At 39.4% G+C, this 22,847-nt stretch overlaps 2 protein-coding genes across 6 annotated transcripts in view; one reads left to right on the top strand and one right to left on the bottom strand.

Annotated features, from left to right (window-relative positions):
• Positions 1-6,459, bottom strand: part of drk (growth factor receptor-bound protein 2 drk) — a 158,395-nt gene extending 151,936 nt beyond the window's left edge. For 2 of the 4 annotated variants that reach the window (XM_071671478.1, XM_071671477.1), the window contains exon 1: positions 6,130-6,459. In XM_071671478.1, the coding sequence (XP_071527579.1) occupies positions 6,130-6,181 (52 nt within the window). In that variant the 5' untranslated portion in view covers positions 6,182-6,459. The remainder of the gene's footprint in view (positions 1-6,129) is intronic. The other 2 variants (XM_071671481.1, XM_071671480.1) reach the window with 1 other exon arrangement.
• A 692-nt stretch (positions 6,460-7,151) lies between these two features.
• Positions 7,152-22,847, top strand: part of LOC139754218 (uncharacterized) — a 57,230-nt gene continuing 41,534 nt past the window's right edge. For both annotated transcript variants that reach the window (XR_011713855.1, XM_071671495.1), the window contains exon 1: positions 7,152-7,443. The gene's annotated coding sequence lies outside the window, so the exon portion shown is untranslated. The remainder of the gene's footprint in view (positions 7,444-22,847) is intronic.

The following is a 22,847-nucleotide window of genomic DNA, read 5'->3' on the forward strand; positions in this document are numbered from 1 at the left end:
ACCCATTTTTGCTTTCCGAGATAATGTTCTCGCCTTCCACACATTTTTTCAACGTTCCCAGAACTTTCGCCCCCTCCAGTCTGTGACACACTTCCGCTTCCATGGTTCCATCAGATGCCAAATCTACTCCCAGATATCTAAAACACTTCACTTCCTCCAGTTTTTCTCCATTTCAACTTACCTCCCGATTGACTTGTCCCTCAACCCTACTGTACCTAACAACCTTGCTCTTATTCACATTTACTCTCAGCTTTCTTCTTTCACACACTTTACCAAAGTCAAGTCACCAACTTCTGCAATTTCTCACCCGAATCAGCCACCAGCGCTGCATCATCAGCGAACAACAACTGACTCATTTCCCAAGCCCTCTCATCCACAACAGACTGCATATTTGCCCCTCTCTCCAAACTCTGGCACTCACCTCCCAAACAACCCCATTAATAAACAAATCAATCAACCATGGAAACATCAAGCACCCCTGCCGCAAACCGACATTCACCGAGTACCAATCACTTTCCTCTCTTCCTAACCGTACACATACCTTACATCCTCGATAAAACTTTTCATTGCTTCTAGCAACTTGCCTCCCACACCATATACATTTAATACCTTCCACAGAGCATCTCTATCAACTCTTTCATATCCCTTCTCCAGATCCGTAAATGCTACATATATATATATATATATATATATATATATATATATATATATATATATATATATATATATATATATATATTTATATATATATATTTTTTTATATATATATATATATATATATATATATATAACCACATTTTAAAATCAAATTCAATTTGGATATTACGTAATCTTTACATGGAATTCTTTGAAACAAAATTATTAAGGGACATCTTACCCTCTAAGGCAATGTGGTTTAGGTATGTCGATGATGTTCTTTGCGAGTGGCTAGCAAACGAAAATTTACAAACATTTTTCCCCTTACTTAAAATTTAGTACCTTCTGTCAAATTTCCTGTTGAAGTGGAAAATAATTGTAAGTTACCATTTTTAGATTCCATGATCCATAGGGAGAGAAACATGTTTAAGTTTAGCATGTACAGAAAACCCACCAATGTTTGTCTATACATAGATTATTAATCAACTCAACATGACGGAGTTAAACTATCATCATTCCAGTCGATATTCCTAAGGGCATTACGTATATGCAATCCGGAACATATTGATGATGAGTTTGAGAAATATATTCTCTTGGATCTAAGTTAAAGTATCCTAGAGCTTTCACTGATAAATCTCTTAACGTTGGCATAGAAATATTTTTTCAGTTAAACCCAAACCTCTCTTGATACTAAGAATCTTATATATCCCCATTTTAGTGATAATTTTACATTACTTCCCTGGCTGCTTACATCCTCTAATTTGAATGTTGTGTTCAGCGATAACAATACTATAAGAAATATCTTAATCACAAACTCTCCAGAAAATTCTGCGGGCTGTGTTTACAGAGTTCCTTGCAAAAGCTGTAATATATGTTGGGCAGACTGGTAAGGATCTATAAGTTAGACTCAAGCAACATAAATATAGTATAAGAACAGGACAAGAATCAAATGCTTTGTTCAATCATGTAAAAAGTTATGACCATTGTGCTGACTGGAGTAAAGCTAATTCAGTTATCAACTGAAACTCCTTTACCACGAGAAGGAATTGTAACATCAATAGTAGTGAAGGTCTCTAAATATAATGATCATATCTGACACTGTAACAATGATTTTAATTTCTTGCTCTTCTCGTGTAGTGTTCAGTCGGTCAGGTGTATTTATCAATGGGAAAGCTGTCGTATGTGGTCCGTGAGTGCTCCTCTCGTTTATTCCAAAAATTTCCCATCAAATTTCCATCCGTTTCCTGATTATTCTAATATTCCCATTAAAGACTCTCATAAAAATCACACTGTAAGAAATTATCACATCATAAACCTCCAGCAGGTTGTGGTAAAAATATGCCTCTTGAGGTCTTCCTCCATGGCGCCACAAATACTTGTTTAAAACCATCTAATATTCTTATTTACGTTCAGTGTTCTTTCCCTTTTAAACTCCTAAGTTTCTTAGTGATGTATATTATGGAAAATTAGCTTAGTATTGTTCAGGAGTTCACATTGCATCAAAAAGTACCACGCATGACTAAGATCGATTGGCATCTGCTTCCATAGTGACCGACACCGGGAGAAGAGGGTTCTCAAGCCCTGAGGTATTTCTAGTAACATTCAGGAAAACACGTTGCCTGATCACCTCGGCTGCCTTGTCTAATAGTTCTCTTCGTTCAGTTAGGTTGGGTTTTTAATTCATTCATTGCTGGATTGAATGAATAGCAAATCCCTGACTTAAGTTATCTTTAAAGGTAAGGTCAAACAAATTTCCCAGAAGGTAACATTATTTTTCTTTCTCCCTACTCATGAGAACTATATGGGACTTAGAAGCAAGGTGCTAGATCTACTGCTGGATAGCTACTTTCACCTGAAGAAAATTCAGTTCATGGCTACCTGGGTATCACTTCGTCGATGGACCCTAAAAGAAGGACATGAACGTTGTGGAACAAACGAGGAAACAGGCAAGAAACTCTATCTGATGAGGTGCTGGACTCTGCCTCAATATTCAGCACAGATCAACTGATTGAAGACCTAATAGTGTTTCCCATGCAATATCGTTGATGGAAGTGGTAATGCCCTCACTCGCGGAATAGTAGTTATCAAAGAGGTTTTGGTCTATCCCTTGTAATCTTTTGCTTATAGATTGTAAAGGTCTTCCTAACGCGCTATACTATGGATTGAAAAACTACTAGTCTATCCCTCGCTGTAATATTGACTAAGGAGACAGTGGTCTCCCTAAGCAATGTTATCAGTTCATGAGGTCATAGCCTATCCCATACCATGCAAGCAACCGAAGAGCTGATGATCTATCTCATAAAATACTACAGACAGAAAGGCTTTCAGACGGTAACAAATGAGTTCATGTAAATGTATTTCTACAAGAATTAAATGACTATCGATATTCCGAATTATTCTGAAAGGTCAAACCAAAGGAGCGCTAAGTACGTTGCAGCGATATGGAGGGAAAAATCTGAGTTCTTCTCGCTTCATGTATATGTGACACCATATGCGTTATGCATCTAAGAACCCAATGAATCCAGCATATGGAAACAATTGAGAATATTGATTCACAAGATAAAGACAAATATCTAGTTTAACTGTAGACCGTAAGCTGGGTAATGATAAAGAAATTCACCAGAGCGAAAAAAAGACATTGCTTAGTCAACTTTTTCAGGGACAGTTGGCAACATATTTCACCTTTTCTTCGTGACTGTTCATGGACTTTGCTCCAGCAAAGCTGCAGACCAGTCAGCCACCTTTGTGGCGAATAAATCCGAAAATTAACCCCACATCTGCCTGTATGGAGTAGGATGAGGGGAGATGAAGAACGCTGCGAGTCTGGGAGATGGTCAGGGGGAAATGAAACGAGGATGAAGATTGAGAAAGAGGGAACTAGTAGAGTGGGAGAGGACCAGGAGTGAACAGCACACCAGAGGAGATAAAAGAGCCAGAGATCGTTAGGTTCTCGTTATGAACACGTAGGATCGGAAGCTACATAGAGGGCAACAAATGGGGACGAAAAATAGATCAGAACCAGTGTGAAAGGGTTAGAAATTGATAGAGTTAGAACAGTGGGGAGAGAGGTCCACCCGACAACAGGTCATGTGAGACTGGCATGAGTTAGGGAAAGAGTCAAACGTGAGAGAGAAAGCCGGAAGTGTTGGGATCCGGAGCACCAGGGATGGAGAGCGAAAGGGAAGGTCAGGAATGTCGTGGAGTTTGCCAGAAACGGGTTGATTGGACTCAAAGCAAGAGAGAGAGAGTGAACCAAAAGTGTATATAAAGAGCGTCATGTGAAAGAAAGAAACTAGATGTAGGGAGGAAGGACTATGAGCTTGGAAAGAAGGACCGGGAGAGGAGTTGGGGAGAGGGCCAGGAGTTCGTTTGAAAAAGACAAAAGTGGGAAGACAGGACGAGAATCAAACACCATCGTATCTCACCGAGCCGGTGAAAGTACTTCTAAACTTGTGATTTTTCTTCTACTACAATCATCTCATAGTCATCAGGTTAGTCTGGCTGCGATAAGCTACTTTGTGCACAAAAACGGAAGTTACAGAATTCTAATACTCTGTGTACAACACTGAGAGAGAATCATGTTGTTTGAAACCTTTTTCTGCAACAGAATTACATGTGTAGCACATGAAACGTCATCAGGCTGGCGAAGCGACTGCCACCAAAACATTTAAGGATACGCAAACAGTTAAACACTAAAGTACGTTTAGTGAGGCTGAGTATAGAGAGAACACATTATCCGCTAGACCATCAAGAGGTGACACCAGTCCTCCACACATATCTCCCACCACAACTTGAGACCCGCCAGCGATTAGTGAACAGTACACAGAGTAAATTGCTTCCAAGTGTATTGGGGAGGTCACCGGTTGGAAACGCAGTTCATGAAATGAGCTGGCGAGGTCGCACGAGATGGCTAACGAAATTGGCGAGGATGTAACATGTTGAAATTAAGGTGTTCTATTTCAAGGGTGACGAGACTGTACCCCCAGTGATGCAGCTTTGCCAAAGGTGACTTTACATTCGCAGAGCAACCTCACGCAGACGGAGTCTGGCAACACCTATAACTATCTATAACTATCTATCTAATCAATTTCACCAATGAGCACCCGAGAATCGACCCCGAACCACCGAAAACGGTAGGTGAACAGCGTAACCATAGATTACCGATAATCCAAAACATGTTCTTCCTAATCCCCTACTACAGCTCTTGGTCCTTACGCTCACACATTCATTCTTGGCCAATCGAAGGGAAGCAGCCCGCCCACAACCTAGTCTCGCGGGTGCTGCAAATCACCCAACAAGCGACTCAGCATATAAACCCGGACGACGCCATTGAATGGGTTCCTATCTATAGCTTTGAGGCCTCGCTCTATGCATCATCAAGATTATAAAGACGAGAATTTTCGACGACGCTGCACTTCCATCCGTTGACGAAGATACAGTCTCTTCGAAAGTGACCTTCACTTGCAGAGGAAGTCTGAATACACTCTGTAACCGAGTAATGTAATCAGGCTTATCCGGAATGCTGCTCTATTAGCGAGAAGTTTCCAATAATCCCATCTAGCCATGACATTAGTTAGATTCGTCTTTCAAAATCTTCAAAATGAATTAACGAAACCCAATTGGCGATGTTGAGGAAATGGATGATAAATCCAGGCCTAATCCAGTACTACAATGGAGTCTGGAAGGGCGGAAACCAGTGGGATGTCTGAGAAAGAGATGGATTAAGGACATGGCGAATGGTACCAGGAACAAATGACTAACGAGGCAGTAGGGGTACAATTGCAGTTGGTGGAGAGGGATCTTGCACGATGGAGAGGCTGGTGATGATGACGATGATGACGATGATGATAGTGACTGGGGGAGGATGTAAGAGAAAGGACAGGAAAGAAAGAAAGCGACGTGACAAAAATAAATCGAAATAAAGAAGAAACCAAAATAAAGAGAAAATGAGAAAAAGAGTGAATACATAAAGAAAAAATATACTCGTAGCTATGAAATATCAATACCAAAGTCAAGTTAAATACGAAAGCACGTTCGTTACTCCAGCAGAGTCTGTTATCCAGAACAACCTAATATCTGAAGCAAACAACCTTCATCTACACTCCTTTATCCATATACCTGCCACTTTTTCTTTATATATATATATATATATATATATATATATATATATATATATATATATATATATATATATATATATATATAATTAGCCTAAGTCATCTACCCAAGCGGAGGATGAGCAGCTGGGATGACTGTGGACCGGCTACCGCTACCGAATTCCAGCCTAAGCAGACTCGACCTCACGCAGCCCGTTACGTCCCCGAAACACGACTTTTCCCCATAAGGATTACTGTAATCTGCTTAGGGACACGTTCTTGACACACGTCCAGCGCCGCCTAACTTAAAATATGTATTTAAAACCCATAACAAATGTATAAATGCAACACACAACAGAACACGAAATATAAAAGAAAAGTGCTTTGTCATTCTTACTGTGGAAACGGAGTGGTTGAGCTTGCTGCGTCGTATGCTTCGCTCTCGTCATAGCCGCTTCGTTTTCATCGAAGGTTTCACTGTGATGGTGCGCACGTTTGGAGGAGTGAAGCCAAGATGGCGCAAAGTATTGGTAGCCCGTTGTCCATATTTACTGCAATTTATCACATCAGCTTTCACATCGAGAGTAACATTACTATATTTCCTCTTGCGAACACTGGAGATATACCCATTAGCACTAAATTTTCCGCATGCGGTTATAAGATACCGGGAATATAACACGATACACTGAGTATGTCACAGAAGTAACGATGATTGACGACTCACAGTCAGCTATATACTCAAGTGCATACCATACACCACCCCACGACCAACCCACCAGTGACTGTGGTTCCCTCTGTCGAGGAGGCGTGGAAGCTAGGGAGTAACTGTCGCCTGTCCCACCAATGATTTAAATGACCTGTAGTTATAAACGTTTGAAATAAGGTCTATGTTTAGGATGTAGTATCACATGTAGGAGGTAAAGCTGTAATGAAGATTGGTTTGTCATAGTGAAAGTATAGCAAAATGAAAGGAGCAACCTCCAAAAATGATTTCATGCGTGTTCGACGATCAACAGAATTTGGTACATAAAAATATCATGACATTTGCATTGAAAATACATTAGTGATAACTCTTGCTATTCTTACGTTTATTTTCATGATAAACATCTAGTTGATAACACATAAATCATAGAATAGAAAAGGAAGAAACTATTTATATAACGACCGTCCGACAACCGTTAACTAGTCGGGTGATCTACTCGCTTCTGGTTGTTCTCCGACTCAATATTACCGCTTTATTTTAGACTCACTCAGTCAGGCCAATCCTTGCCATTTTATCATCCTTTAACATGTGGTGGAAAAAAAAAATAAAGCATAACTAACGGTACACCGCTGTTCCTCCCTTATAAACTTAGCAGAGAAACTCGGGATTGGTGTGTGCGAGGTAGCGCACTGGCCACACCAGTAGTCCGGCTTCCACAGTGAATAGGGTCAAGGTGTGTCGTGAGAGCTCCCTGCTCCGACATCCGTGTATCGTATTACATTCTCGTGACTTTAGAACCACGATCGGGAGGTTCTTCAGTGTTCACAAGTGGCGATGTGGTAGTGTTAATCTAGAAGTGAAAGTCGAAGAGGTAAAATGAGGTATAGACTGCCGATGCTAAGCGTCGTCTTACTTCTGACCACTCTGCGTATCGTCGTGAAGCAACCGACGGGATTATAGAGAGAGCGAAGCATACGATGCACCAAGCCCAACCAGTCCATTTCCAAAGTAAGAATGATAAAATAGTTCTTTTTTTACTTTCTTGTTACTGTTGTGTTTATATATATATATATATATATATATATATATATATATATATATATATATATATATATATATATATATATATACTTTATATTTATCATACTTGATCGCCGTCTCCCACGTTAGCGAGGTAGCGCAAGGAAACAGACGAAAGAATGGCCCAACCCACCTACATACACATGTATATACATGCACGTCCACACACGCACATATACATACCTATACATTTCAACGTACACATACATATACATACACAGACATATACATATATGTGTTCATTTCTAGATATATATGACACGAAATATATACCAGTACGGGTATTTGCGTGACTATCATGCCAAAAATGACCAAACAGCTGGTACTCTATCCCTCAGCTTAACCAAAAATAGCTCAACGGCATCTTTCTTGTTTATTATTTTCCAGTTTTTCACATTCACTGGTATTTTCTACTTCATATAGCTTTAATCAGAGAAACTGCAGTAAATGAGGCTAGGGACACATATGAATTTGATATATATATATATATATATATATATATATATATATATATATACATATATATATATATATATATATATATATATATATATATATATATTCATGATCTGCAAATGTTGAATTCATTACCCTCGATTCCATGAAAATTATTAGTAAAATATAATCATTTATAAGTCCTTTTGATAATTTTTTTTGCGCTGATACATCACTGAGCACATTGTTTATCATCAAACAGCTGTGTCATTCGTCAGTCATTATAATATCGGTGTAATACATAGATGAAAACTTTTCAGAGGAATACATTTCTCCAACATATTTGAAAAAAAATGATAATGATGATGATAATGACTATAATGAGATGGTGATAATAATAATAGTAGTGATAAAAGATGATAATGTGATAATGATAATAATGATAATGATAATAATTATAATGATAATAATAAACTATAATAATGATAATGATAATAATGATGATAATAATGATATTAATTTTGACGTTGTGTGTGTGTGTTTGTCTTTCTGTCTGTAGAAACAATGGTTGGGTCAATGGTATCGAGGGTGTAGTGGTGAGGAGTGTAGTGAGGATTAGGGTGTTGCTGGGATATAGTGACGATGGCCTTTGCATTGAAAATGTGGGTTTAATGATGAAGAGTTTGGTGAACAAAAGATAATCTGGTCTAAGTTCAGGGCTGACCTTGAACTTAGATAAGTGAAGATAATTTGTCCACCTTCATTTCACATGACCAGGAAGTGTTGATTTGAAAGCACAATAGAAAATGTGTCTTATGCATGTGAAATATGACCAGCCATCAGCTTGGTGGAAATGAAAAAGATGCCATCTCTCTTCTCCACGTTGATGTAGAAAGTTTAACACACATAATAATTGTCATTGGAACTGCTGACGAAAATATTGCCTCTCCGACGAAAGTGAACAAACACAAAAGTTTGAGCATCGCCAGCCGTTTCTGACGGATGGTTCGTAATAATCTGAAGAGACGTCTGACAGGACGAGGAGGAGATGACTCTGAGTCTGAAAGTGTAAAAGTTGACTTCGTCAAGGCCTGCGTCTGTAAACAGTTCCCAGAGCGGTGCATTTAGATTACTTTATCAAACATCAAAGTTTTTTTTATTTCAATTTGCTTTTTGCTTATGTTCGTTGAGCCATAGCGGAGTGGGTCACGCAGGAGTCGGCGATGTGGTCAGGTCTAAGCAAGAACCAAGGATGTGGGTTGTTCTGGATAGACACTATGGTGGGCTGTATCAGGGCTGGGTCATGACAGCGTATGATGTTCCCGCTGGAGTGGAGGGTCATGACCCAGGACTGTAGGGCGTAATGGTAGGGACCTTGATCATCATGCGCAGTAGAAATGGCATTTCGGATCACAGCAACAATGCCATCTGGGTCATGAACGGCTCGGGAGATGAGATACGTCGGGAAAGGTCATGGTTTTAGCGGGTTGGTTCATGGCAAATGACAATGGTGGTCTGGATCGATATGCTACAGTGGTGAAGCGAATTATAGGAGGCCATGATGGAGGGTGGAGACGTTGTTCATGATGACAGTAACTGAGTTATAGGACATACGTCAGACCAAAGCGGCTTATGGTGGTATGCTGGGTTGCAACACCAGGCAGGAGGGTCTTTTGAGTTCACAGTAGTGTTTCCATTTATGAAGGGTCGTTGGTCTTGTTATAATGAGTAGTTTGCTTATAAAGCGTCTATGTGAGAGAGGTGAGGCTTCCAGTTCCAGATTCGGAATAAGAAAAATATCTCTACATTTCTACACTATCAGACAAGAGAAAAAAAATAATGAAATGGAAAGGATAATTCAAGTATATTTTACCTATTTGTTCCGAGAGGCCTATGTATCGTAAGTGCTGGACCAGTGTTACTACATTATTCAGAATTAAGTCAACCTTCTGATTCACAGTCCTCAGACGTTCTCACTCATACATCCCCAGATTGTCTCAGACACACTACCAATCTGCTCTTCACTCGCCGCCATCATACACATCTGACCAAGATTGCCTTTGCGCTATCCTCTGGCGGTATAACAGCTTCAAGACGAGGCGAGTGGCTCTCTCCCCAGAGCACACAAGACCAGCTAATTAGCCGCCTTACCAGCGCCAACACACACACCAGTTGTATGGGACCCACGTCACACTGAATGGGAGAGACGCACTCTAGATCACAGGAACCTGAGCGAGTCTGTGCTACAGTGCGTCACGTCACGTCACTGGGCGTCACGTCACGTCACTGGGCGTCACGTCTGACGTGTTTTTTCTGTGCTTGTGCCACAGTGTTACAGCACGTTCTTCTTGAGTGTTATGAAAACCTCTTTTTCGCATCCCACGCAGTCTCTTCCCGAGTTCACAAGTAACAAGGAGCTTGTGGATAAGTGTCATGGTAACTTAAACCTGAGTGTTAGAAGGGAGCTTATTTCAGAGTGACTCGCGAAGTTCATATGGAAGTGTGGCAGAAAATATCCGATGAACACGTTCTTATGTGAATAGAAATATTGCTGTTGAATATCAGCGTTCGGAGTGTTTGAGTAAACACTTGCCTGAGTATGACTGGAAATACTGGAAAATCGTGTCTGAAGCTGTTAACCTTTGACGCCTGATGTCAATCTTGTTCTTAAACTTGGTTCCAGAGTGTGTTACTACTAAAATACCTTGCACTTGAGTGTCATTTGAGCTCATGCTTGAGTGTCATTGAGAATACATGCTCGAGAGTTACCTGGACCTTGTCCACGAACATCACGGGAGCTTTTTGCCAAGTGTCACAAGAGTGAGTGTGAGTCTCACGGTGTTCATTGGTGTATTTTAGTGGGAGGTCAGGTACTGGTGCCACAGACTTATTCCTGTGTGTGAGGACGAGAGAGTTAAGTAGATGTGGGAGGCATGTCCTTTTAGCCTTACCCTGAGTGATCTTATATCTAGAATGTCTCCCTAACAGAACCGTCTATGATCCTGGAGCAAGTCAACTTATACTAAGCCATTAACACTATGTATATATATATATATATATATATATATATATATATATATATATATATATATATATATATAAGCACTATATTCAGACTGTTTCCTCGAACATCCAAGCTGTGGGATTCCCTTCATTCTTTCGTCTCTTCTTCTTTTCCACAATCTTCTTCCTTTAGGATTAAGGTCTACCAACATCTGAAGAATTTTGATTCATTTTGCATTCTCTCTCTTACTTTGTTTTCTTTTCTCCCGAATTAGCCACAACTGAGGCATATCTTCCCCATGCCATGTCGGTCGCTTTAAAGAAGCTTGGGCATCGCTACTATAGGTTGTTGGACTAATTTTTTCTTGGATATTGAGTATTGGAATTCTATAATCCCGCGGCATTTTTGGAGGTATCGCTTAGCCGTCTTCCAGAGCAATTACTCTCACTGGAAACTAACACGTAAATTTCAAAAGTTTCATCATGAAATATAGCTATAGAGTGGACTGTTGTTAGTGTGCATAGCCAGGTCTGATCCTACACAGGTTTGACCCTAGTCTGCGTTGAATAATTCCCTAACTGGGAAATACTTTTGATGTGCTTTCAAATGTGTATACAAGCTACACTAAATCAGCATTGTTGAGGGAGTGAAGATAAATGTAGAGTGAGGGAGAGAGAAAGAGAGGGAGAGAGAATGATAATGATTATAATGATGATGCTGATGGTGAAGTAATTACAAACTCATCTCGAGTATAAACATCATAAAAATAATCCAACTTTGTTGATGGGTCCTTACCTCCTATTGTGAGCCGGACCAGCCTCCTCACGATCATTCCTCACAACATTATTGCTAGTGAGAGACGGGCTAGCAACCTCACCATCGCTCACCACCAAGGCCTGAGCTCGCCAATCTCCTCCTCAGCAAATCATCAAGTGTTGGTGTATTAAATTTTTCTGAGAGACTTGATGAAGACTGTAAAAGTTATCGCAAAAGGGAAGAGAAAAATGGAGCTGCTTGTAATGCTTGATTTGTTCGCAGAGCAAAAGTTAAGTCTGTATAACTAAGCTCTGAGCTGTGATATTTCTTTATCAGTTTTACGAGTACATTTTGAGCAGGCGCAAGTAAAGCATGATCTACATAAACTGTTTTCATCAGCACAAATAAATTTGTATCAAGAGTTCTTTTTGCTTCGGCTGCACAAGCAAAGTTGTACCAGTAATGTTTGTCGTTTATTTATCAAAGTTTTTCATTTTACACACAAATTCATGATTGTATATACAAAGCCTCAACTCTACAGGTAAAATTCAAATTCATAAGTTAAAGCTAAAGCTTTACAAGTAAAGCATCAGCTACAGAAGCATTAACTTTACCAGGAATGCTAAACCTCACAGGCAAAGCCTCAACCGAGCAAGAAAAGCTTACGCTTGAAGCGTAAAGTTTTAGATGCAACAGTAAAACGGTACATCCAGAAGCACTTATCACAATTAAAAGTTTAATCCCACGAGAAAAGCATTAGTTGTTTAGGTAAAGAAAACTTCAGGAACACAAGGTGTGGCAGCTGTACCCTGAATGAACCTGAACACCGAGAGGGTGAAGTTGACAAAGGAAAAATTACGGAACATCAGATATCGATTACAAGTTGGACAGCAGCCATGAAGGAGTTTCCAAACTATAAGTTCCAGCCAAAAAGACTGACAGTGTTGCGTACTAAACTTGCTTGGTGTCAAGCTGGAATTTCTGGATAAAAGCTTGTTGCTAAGCTGGATCTGCTGGATTTTAGCGTGTCATTAAGCTGAATCTGTAGGATAATTTTTTGCCATTAAGCCGGATCTGCTGGATAATAGTGTCATTAAGCCGGATCTGCTGGATAATTGTGTGGCGGTAAACTGGATCTCCGGTATGTTAGCGTATCATCAAGCCGGTTCTGTTGTGCACTGGGTTATCATTAAGTTAGTTCTGCCGTGCATGCCCTATATTTTGTATCAAATACATGATGAACCATCTTTTTGTTTATTTTGTCTATTTTCTAATAAGATGATAAAATATGAAACAAAAAAGATGAACAACTTTCACAAGCGCAAGACTTCTCTGACTGAGTCGTTGTCAGTGGGAGTTTGAAGACAGAGGGTACGACCCGTCAACACCCCCCTTCCCCCCGAAATGAGAGCGTTCCGCTAGCTAAGGAAGTGGTGTGCTTTATTTGATCAACTGGGTTATTTGTTCCTGGATTTTCCCCAATTCACATAAGATTCAAGAAGTCCACTCTGCAATTTTTCTCCCAGAAACTTAATTTTCTCGTTCTCTTTAATGGTGCTCAAGATATTTAAGCGTTACGATGTGGACGATCATGGTGGGGATTCATCCTACTTGAGATAAGAAAAAGAGAAAATTAAAATTCACGTCTTTTTAAAAGAAGTTTTTGCGGACTGGTTGAATTTTGTATAGAGGCAGTCTCAAGGGAGTCTCACGTTGGCAGACCAGGTCACAGTAAGTTTTTAAAAAGACGCTTGGTAAACGCTGGGCGGGAAAGGCTGGAGATAGACTGGGTCCAGAGGGACACTGGGCGAGAGCTTGTGTCCAGAATGAAATTCATTATTCAGTGGTAGATACGTCAAGATATATTGTGATACTGCAGAATGTGATAGGTTTAAGACGCTTTAACAAGCCAAATATGTGTGTGCTCTAATTTGACTTACTATTATATTCACTGAGATTTCTATTATCTAGATATATTGAAGCGCTTACATTGGTCAACATGGAGACATTACGGGAAGTAGATCTAAATATAACTCGAAGAGTAAAGATTTGTAGGGCAGTTCTTGTCTAAAACTCTCTCCTAACAATACCCTTAACCCATAAAAAACGTGAAGCCAAATTTGCCATTCATTCTGCAGGAGGTTAAAGAAACTGTAGTGTAAGTAATCCTAAGTAAACAATACCAGATAACCCTAATGTTATCTTGGAATATATGTTGGGGCGTTGCCTACATCACGGGTCGCCATTAGTGGGTTGTCCCCAGACCACAATGGCTGATGTTGGGAAGGGAGGGTGATAGCCCCCCCCCCCCCCCCCCCCCCCCCCCCCATCCTCAGCCATATAATTGAGTTCCACCTTGCCAAGAAACCAACCCTCCTACACGTAGAGTTGGCTGTGGTCCTGACAAAGAAAATGAAACATCAAAGAATGACACTAACTTCTCGAAAGGCAGCATTAGCCAGGAATAAGCAGGCCCTCGTCGTTAAACGGCTTGTCCCCATTTTCTTTCCAGCTGCCTAACCTGCGGTAGTGGTTTACATTTCATCTTGTTATTTTTATCGTGCCGCAGTTGCCGCTTGCTTCGCCACTGGTGAAGTTGCGTCTCTCATTTTTGTTTCTCGTCAAATTGTATCACACAAATCACAGAAATGGATCACTCAAGGTCTTAGTGTAACGAGAACACACACGCCAGAGTTCGACTTAAGCCTAAATTTAAATGTAATTGAGACTCGAAAATCATCTGAATTATCATTAATCTTCGTAAGTATATACTCACACATACTGCGGTTCTCCTTCTCATACAGTAAGGTATAGAGTATAATCTCACTTGAAATATTCACTTCGCTTAACCGCGTTAGTAATCAACAATACAAGTGGAAATCCTCACAACCATATCTGTCGAACTAGAATGGAACGCTTGGTTTTCCTCATATTGGAAAGATTCGAACCCGACTCAGGAAGACAGACATAATAGCTAACACAAATATATGTTTAAGGATTGTTCCAATGCTGGGCGGGTTTATAGAGCTATTGACACGATTCCCAACATGATTATGGATATACGTCCTCCAATAATTACAAAAGGAATAATATTTTTGTTACGATCCCATCCGATAATTGAACTTCAGCCACACACAGGACAAAGCCATTCTATAGGTGCTTACATGTTATCTCTCAGCAGCGTACGTGGCGTGCTATCGCTTTTGGCAGACTGGATAACAAAAGCTACAGAGGATCATTGTAAACTCAGAGGATCATTGTAAACTCGGAGATCAACAAGAGAATCCATGATTGGACGACACTGAAGATTGTATATCAGATTAACAGTATGAACAGTTTAGTCGTTTCTCAGAGAGGTAAGGCTTACAAAGTCATGTCTCCCAACTTTGGCCGTCACAAATAGACTCTGTAGACCTTAATCAAGCGAGCTCAAACATGTTTTGGGCTTGCTCGAGTTATGTCGGGCCAGCTGAGCCAACCTACCTGGGTTTACGTAGCGCTAAAGGTGTTTCAGTCTTGGTTTACTTCATCGTCAGTTGTGTTGCAGCTGAGGTTTGTGTTGCGCTCAACTGTACTCCGACACAAGTTTCGTTACGTCCAGCGGTGTATGTTGCAGCCTGCTCTTCCGGGTTATTTTTCGCCTGATGTTCATACAGAGTTTAGTTCGCGTTCAGCCGTCTTCCCTGGTCTGATTCAGCAGCAGCGGCAGTAGCAGTAGTTCGGTAACGATATAACCTCCAGTCATGATCGATATACGTCTGCAGTGTAAGTGTCCAGGACCTGAAATTCTTGCTGTTCACGACATTCTATTCTCATGCCTCACGCGGGGTACAGGAAGCCGAATCCATTTGAGGCATTAATCCCTCCACTGATCACCAGATCAGATCGTGTATACAAGAAGATAATAGATAAAGCGCTTCCTGCCTTTTTCACACGTTTCCATCACGGAAGTATAATATGTATCTCTGGGTTTAGAGAAGAAAATCTCACTTTTACCTTCCCTGTTTAAGATTTTTTTTTTTTCTCCAATGAGTAAAGTTTGAATATAGCTGTAAACTCGACTCACAAAATATAGAAATCGTACAGACATAATCATTTAAACCATAATTTTCAGCAGCAAAAAATGGCTCGTTCAATTCTGACACTGAGTTATAAATCATTTTTTTTATGTTGAAGGTTCCAGTCAAGGACAGAAGTCCATATCAAGGCCGGGCGTTGATTGAAATATAGAAATGATCATAAAACGGAAAAAGAAAATACATGGGAAAGTATCAAATTTTTTTGAGAAAGTGGAAAACCTGTCTTATGAAATGTGCTAAGTCATAGTTATTGGAAGAGACATGAGAGGGTAAAGAATTTCAGAGCTTCGGCGTGTAGGGAAAGAAGCAGTTATCAAAACGGCCCACCTTTGAGCTGCTGATAGCTACACAATAATCATGTGATGCAGCAACTTGCATATGAATCAGAATTTCCTTTAGGAGCATAGATATATTTATAATGTGAACACACACACACACACACACACACACACACACATACACACACACACACACACACACACACCTGTTTGATGAGTGTGTTTTGACTAATAGCTAATTGATAGATATACCACCAATATCATGAGAGTTTAAGGAGAGGTCTATCTCTTGTGATAAACTTCGCTAGCGATATCAAAGGTGTTTCACTGATGACCAACTGTACTACAGGTGTTTCTTTACTTGTTTGCTATAACATATGCTTATCATGGGTTACTGCATCATTAGCTATCTCATTACTAGCTATCAACATTGGAATTTGGTGTCATTTGACAATTGGTTTACCATACTAACAAGTATCGCATAGTGGAAACCTTATCATTAATTCAGTGGATACCACATTATGTGTAACCACACCGAAAGCATCCAATGTTAATCACATGACCTGTATAACGGGTGTCACATAGCTTGCTGACTAGTTACGTTACAGATATCACGGATGGCAGGTCGCATACCCTCGTGAATTGTCGGTGTCATATCCCTAACAACCGCGATTCCTATTCAATGTTGTTTGGTCACTTAACCATGTATCTTAAATGAAACACATCACATCATTTGCCAATCAGGGCGCCTCATACGTACTTGTCATATCATGTGCGTGTCATCTTTTGCACAAGTGTCGTAACCTGGTCGGCTATATCATGAATTTTACGTCATTTGTTCATCACGTCACCTATATCATAAATTTTACGTCATTTGTAAATGATATCACCTTTATCTTGAGAGCGATATTATATCAGCTAAGTCACATAGTAACATACATAACTTCGTCGTCCGCTATGTGATACAACAGGTCTTTTTTGTATTTTTTATCTTTATTTTTTATTTATTCATGTACTTTTTTTTTTTTTTTTTTTTTTTTTTGCAATCAGGTTACTCAGACATGAGCGAAAGGAAACACTCCATGTACCATCCTGTTTTTAGTTCGCTGAAGCTTTGGGTGTAGTGTTGGCTAGGGAACACGAGAGGAATTAGCATACAGTTGAATCGCATGAGGCGACAATAGTATTCGATTCCCAGCGACGAGGCAACGGCAAGTTCCCTGTTGTTGCATAGCCTCCTTGATCACTTGATGTTAACTGGTGCTGTATTGACGGACAAGGGTTAATTGGATCTGAGGAACGTTGCACACAAAGAGATAACAAACACACACACACACACGTTCTGAAACACATTGAGCAAATACACCTATCCTCGACATTTCACGTACCCATGCATTGCTTTCTCAACAAGCCTATTAACAATGTTAGAAAATGAGGAGCGCCGTAATGATCCTGTACGCGAAGATACCCAACACAAACACATCAGATATATGGAAATAGTCGTAGTTGCCAAAGTAAACGACAGAAGTTTGGAGACTTAGTGTTAACTGCCAGTTCTGACGACCTAATTGGAATCATTGATCGGTGTTCTGTCAGTAAAATGGCCCAAGTAGGACAGTAGGTATCTTGTTTGGAGAAATCATATCTGCAAAGCGGATATCAGACACATCACTTACAGTAAGACATATCCATACTCACACTGTGATGCACGCACATGGTTTACAGTACGACGTAAGCAGATGTGTAAACACTAGCAATTACCAGGAACTTGGCACGTGTCTTAGTAGCCTACCGGCATTTGACGAGTTCTGATAACATCAGTTTAAACAAATACGTTCTGCAGTTTGTTTACCTGACGGAACAAGAAAAAAAGCGCAGAAGATTTTCGGAGAAAAGTTGATAAAGGAGCTAACCATTCTTCCCTCAGTTGACAAACGCTTCCAGTACCTGAGTGTTTGAAGAATTTATCAGGAGAAACACTCTTGAAAGTAGGCAGAGTTGCGCGAGCAGTTGCTTCTGCCGCTGCGTGTACATACCTACCTACCAAGATCAGTTGGCTCAAACCTTTTCTGCTCAGTAGTTATCGGTCACTAGCGATGAGGTGAACTTGGGAAGCTTTCCGAGCACTGGTTCTGTTGGTGGTATAGATACTTTAGCATTAAAAGATAAGTTGTTGTACACACACACACACACACACACATATCCTAGCATAAGCATAATTTTATAAACGCTCTGATGTATGTGTTAGTAAAATGTTTAGGAAGGTAAATAAATGAAATAGACATAAGTGATAAAGATTCCAATCAACAATATTTTATCATCATATCATTAAGTTCCTTGCGAATCGCTTCGAGAAAATGGACCAAAATAGATAACCAAGTCGGTAACCATATGGGTAAAGTTTTGCAATACGATGTCCCGCGTCAGCTGTCTTAGGCTTCAGATAACATGTTGACTTTATGTGAAAGATAAACTAAATATCATTCATAATGCGTGAAGGTGGCCAGCTGTCAGACAGTGGTTGGTAGAGTGTTCCTGTGGGTGGAATATTTCCTCAGCAGCGTAAAATACTTTGGCACCACAAGTGTTCCTGGTGGTAATTTGTTGGTCTCCGTCCCCGGGCACAGTACAGCCAACACCGCTAGCCTCGCCTACATCTTGATGTTTAGTGGTCACCAGGGAAGAATCTGTAGACAGGTTCAGGGAGCATTATGTTAATATATTGTGTATTTCGTTCTTATAACCTCGTTACCAGTAACATCTACTAAGTATATATTTAGTGTGTAATTCTTTATGTGTAATAACATATTTGAACTTTAGTCTGCCATCAGGCATCTTCTGAATGCTGACTACATTTACAATTTCATCACTTTGTTTAGTCTACCATTACCCTGCCCCTAAAGACTTACAGACACACATATCCACCGCTACACAACTATTCCGCCAAACTTCTCTCTTAACTTCTTGTTTATCTCTGGTCTGCCGTTGCATTTAGCGAAGAGCTGGGCACTGTTGACATCAAAATCATTTAGAAATTTGAAAGTTGTGTTCTGGTCACCCGTTACTCTTCCATGGTGGACAAATCACAATTTGTGTGTGTGTGTGTGTGTGTGTGTGTGTGTGTGCGTGTGTGTGTGTGTGTGTGTGTGTGTGTAATCACAATTTATGTGTTATGGGAAGAAAATTTTACCCTTGGGTTCCTTGTCTTTCAATTACGAGAATATGTAACTTGTATTCATACTCCCGTGTGTATTATTGGACACATGCATACACAAACCAGTCTAAGCCAGGTACCCATTATCGACCAGTCCCGAGGGCAGGTCAATACCTGGGATCGGCCCAGGATTCGAACCCCGGGCGTCCCGTGTGTGAACTGTAATCAGCAAACCATTACACCACAAAGCCCGTAAGCGCGTACGTGTGTATGATTGCCTGTTTGTATCACCTGTTTGTGCAATACAAGCAGAGAATTGTGGCCCTATCTATCATATCATGGTTATAATTATTGTTATTATTATTATTATTAATATTATTATTATTATTATTATTATTATTATTATTATCATCATCATCATCATCATCATCATCATTATTATTATTACTACTACTACTACTATCATTATTATTGGTATTTTTTTTTTTTTTGTATCGGTCATTTAGACATTTACATTATTTACATTTACCGTTTACACTCTTTTCACTCAGCAATTTCGCTCTTATAGAAGTATTCCTTTACGTCTGTGTACCTTGCAAAGGCCACTCGTCAACCTAACATATCCAGTTTTGAAGAACTTCTCTTTATGTACCTCATCAGATCTATTCACTGATTGGTATGTTATGACTCTTCTTCATTCTCTTTTTCAACAAGGGGTAATTACATGCATAATAGCCTGTCTCTGGAGCTTAGTTCCCTCACTTGTGGTACAGTCAGCGCATGATTGCCTCGGAACCTCATCCAGCCGATCAATGTGTCATTTCAAGTGAGCAAATTGTTACTGCATACTTTAGCTTGTTGTGAGTTTCTCCGTATCCGTTAATTGGAAAACAATTTTGATGTGATGTGTGCAGTATAATGGGAAATAGATAAATAATGGTTTATTGGATTTAGGCAGCCATTCGGCTGAAAGTACACAGGTGAGGTAACAGATATTTCAGAACTGGGAGGCCATGATATAAACTAGTTAACTAATCACAAAAGAGCTTAAGGTCAGGTGGAATTTGATATTTACACACTGAATAAAGACATGGGTGAGGTAAATCAGTAGTAGTCAGGTTGGCAATTATACTGGAACGTTTACGTAATAAATCGAACGAAAAATGAACGTAACCTAAACTGGCTTCCTGTTTTTATCTTTGTGGCATTATAGAGTGTTCGAGTAATTATGATCTCCAGATTAGGATTAACGTTCTGTACCTGCTGGGAAATCTAACTGCAGATAAAATCATAGAGGGATCGTAGCAAGAAAAATGAGATTCAGTTGAAGTGAATCTGAAAAGAGAATTCCTCAGAAGGTGAAGAAGAGTCTAAAAGATTTTCTTCAAGGTATTGGTCACCGTATATCTTCAACCTTTCAGCGGGGAATCGCAGATATCAAATATTCGACAGTCATTCTGCATCTTGCTCATAGCATTCTTTATTCTTAAGAAAAAAATGATAAAAATATCATTTTAGCAGTAAAATGAATATCAAGCCATACACTGTCTTTGAAGTCCATGTATCTAAAGTATATCAAGCTATTCATCCTCGCCAGATATATTTATTATCAAAATTGGGTTAATTTGACTTAAATCTAGTTATTGAGAAGTACCGTAACTATCTGGATTTAAATAGCATGATAGTCATATATGGAATGAAAATTTCATTTACATCCCTAGAAATTCTTCCTCACATACCAGTCAGGTCTCGCATGTTGTGTCGTCTCTCGAGATGGCTTGACGTGTGTAACCTTATATTGTGACTGTATGGGACTGTATGCCTCTGCTCAAGAAAAGCAACCTCTCTTGATGATGTACCTTTTACAGTCTTATGTATAACACCGAGACTGGAATACTCTACAGTTTTCATGCCTGAAAACATCAAATGATGGAGTTCGCTAAGGTTTTCAGTATCTTATGAAACCCTTTCTGTAAACACTTCAGCTCTGGGAATATCACTGAGTTTGTGAAATGGACATTTCTAGAAAGGTCAACGTGGAATTTCATAAGATTGGAAATGAACTTAATCATAGCAAGAACCAATATTTGTCATCAACATTGTGAAGCTCAGCTTATCAAAGAGCCTAGGAGTTATTGAGAATCGGAGAGAATCTTTCTTCACGAAATATAATAATTCTCATTCGCTATAAGTATGGTGAAAAGAATCACCGACTTTGCTCTCAGCAACAGAGAGTACTTGATACTCTACGTCTTGGTTCTAGCAAAGCCGAGAGAGAAGGAATCGATTGGTATTCATGGTGCTAGAATCGTTACCATGTTGTAGCTAACAGTTCATAGTCTAATGAATATATATATATATATATATATATATATATATATATATATATATATATATATATATATATATATATATATATATATATATATGTGTATATATATATATATATATATATATATATATATATATATATATATATATATATATATATATATATATATATATATATATATATATTTTATCCCTGGGGATAGGGGAGAAAGAATACTTCCCACGTATTCCCTGCGTGTCGTAGAAGGCGACTAAAAGGGGAGGGAATGGGGGGCTGGAAATCCTCCCCTCTCATTTTTTTTTTTAATTTTCCAAAAGAAGGAACAGAGAAGGGGGTCAGGTGAGGATATTCCCTCAAAGGCCCAGTCCTCTGTTCTTAACGCTACCTCGCTGATGCGGGAAATGGCGAATAGTATGAAAGAAGATATATATATATAATGTGTGTGTGTGTGTGTGCAACACTTATTGTATTAATGCAGGAGACTTAAGGGACAACAGTGGTTAAATTAGACCCATTATGAATTTCCATTTTTCATACAGAATCAAACTAATGAACCTTGTTTCAAATTTACCACCCGAGACGCCATCGTCAAATAATTACTGAAAACAGTTTATGAGTCATGCCCATATTGGATTTCGTAAGTGGGTCATAGTTCTTGAAGTAGGAACTCTGGCGTTTAATTCAGTAACTTGTGTTCGGTTATTTTTTCCCCGACTTTCTAATTATGGTCAAACATTGAGTGAAGTATTATGCTGGAAGATAAAGTCTACATATTAGTTGCAGAAAGTGGCGCTATAACTTCATGCAGTATTTCATATTCTCTGTTATATCCCTACTATCTCTTTTTCAAACTATTATTTGTCATTCTCGTAGCCTAGAGCATATCTGTGGAATACGACGCTACGTTCTGCAGCTGAGCAGTTGCTGTTATTAACATTCGACTAAATCACAATCGTATTGAAATATCAGCACACAAATGATCGATTTTAACGATACCCGAGCTTTCGCGGCGCGCACTGCTACCACGCAGTTTTCATTACTGAATCATTATGGCTTCCATCATCTTCTTTAGGGTGTCAATGTCTCTCATATTACAGGAATCCTGTGCGGCTTGTTGGGTTAAATGAAGATAATATGGATCAGACGTGACTAACACATAAAGGACTTGTTGAGGTTCAGGTTATGTAACAGAATTTATTAAAGATGAGAAACTCGGACAGAGGGAGCTGACTAGGCTGCTACCAATGGTTTTCACATTAATAAATTTCTGTAGACGTATGTGACCCACAGTAAT

Source organism: Panulirus ornatus, chromosome 16, assembly GCF_036320965.1.
Source record: "Panulirus ornatus isolate Po-2019 chromosome 16, ASM3632096v1, whole genome shotgun sequence".
Lineage (NCBI taxonomy): Eukaryota > Metazoa > Arthropoda > Malacostraca > Decapoda > Palinuridae > Panulirus > Panulirus ornatus.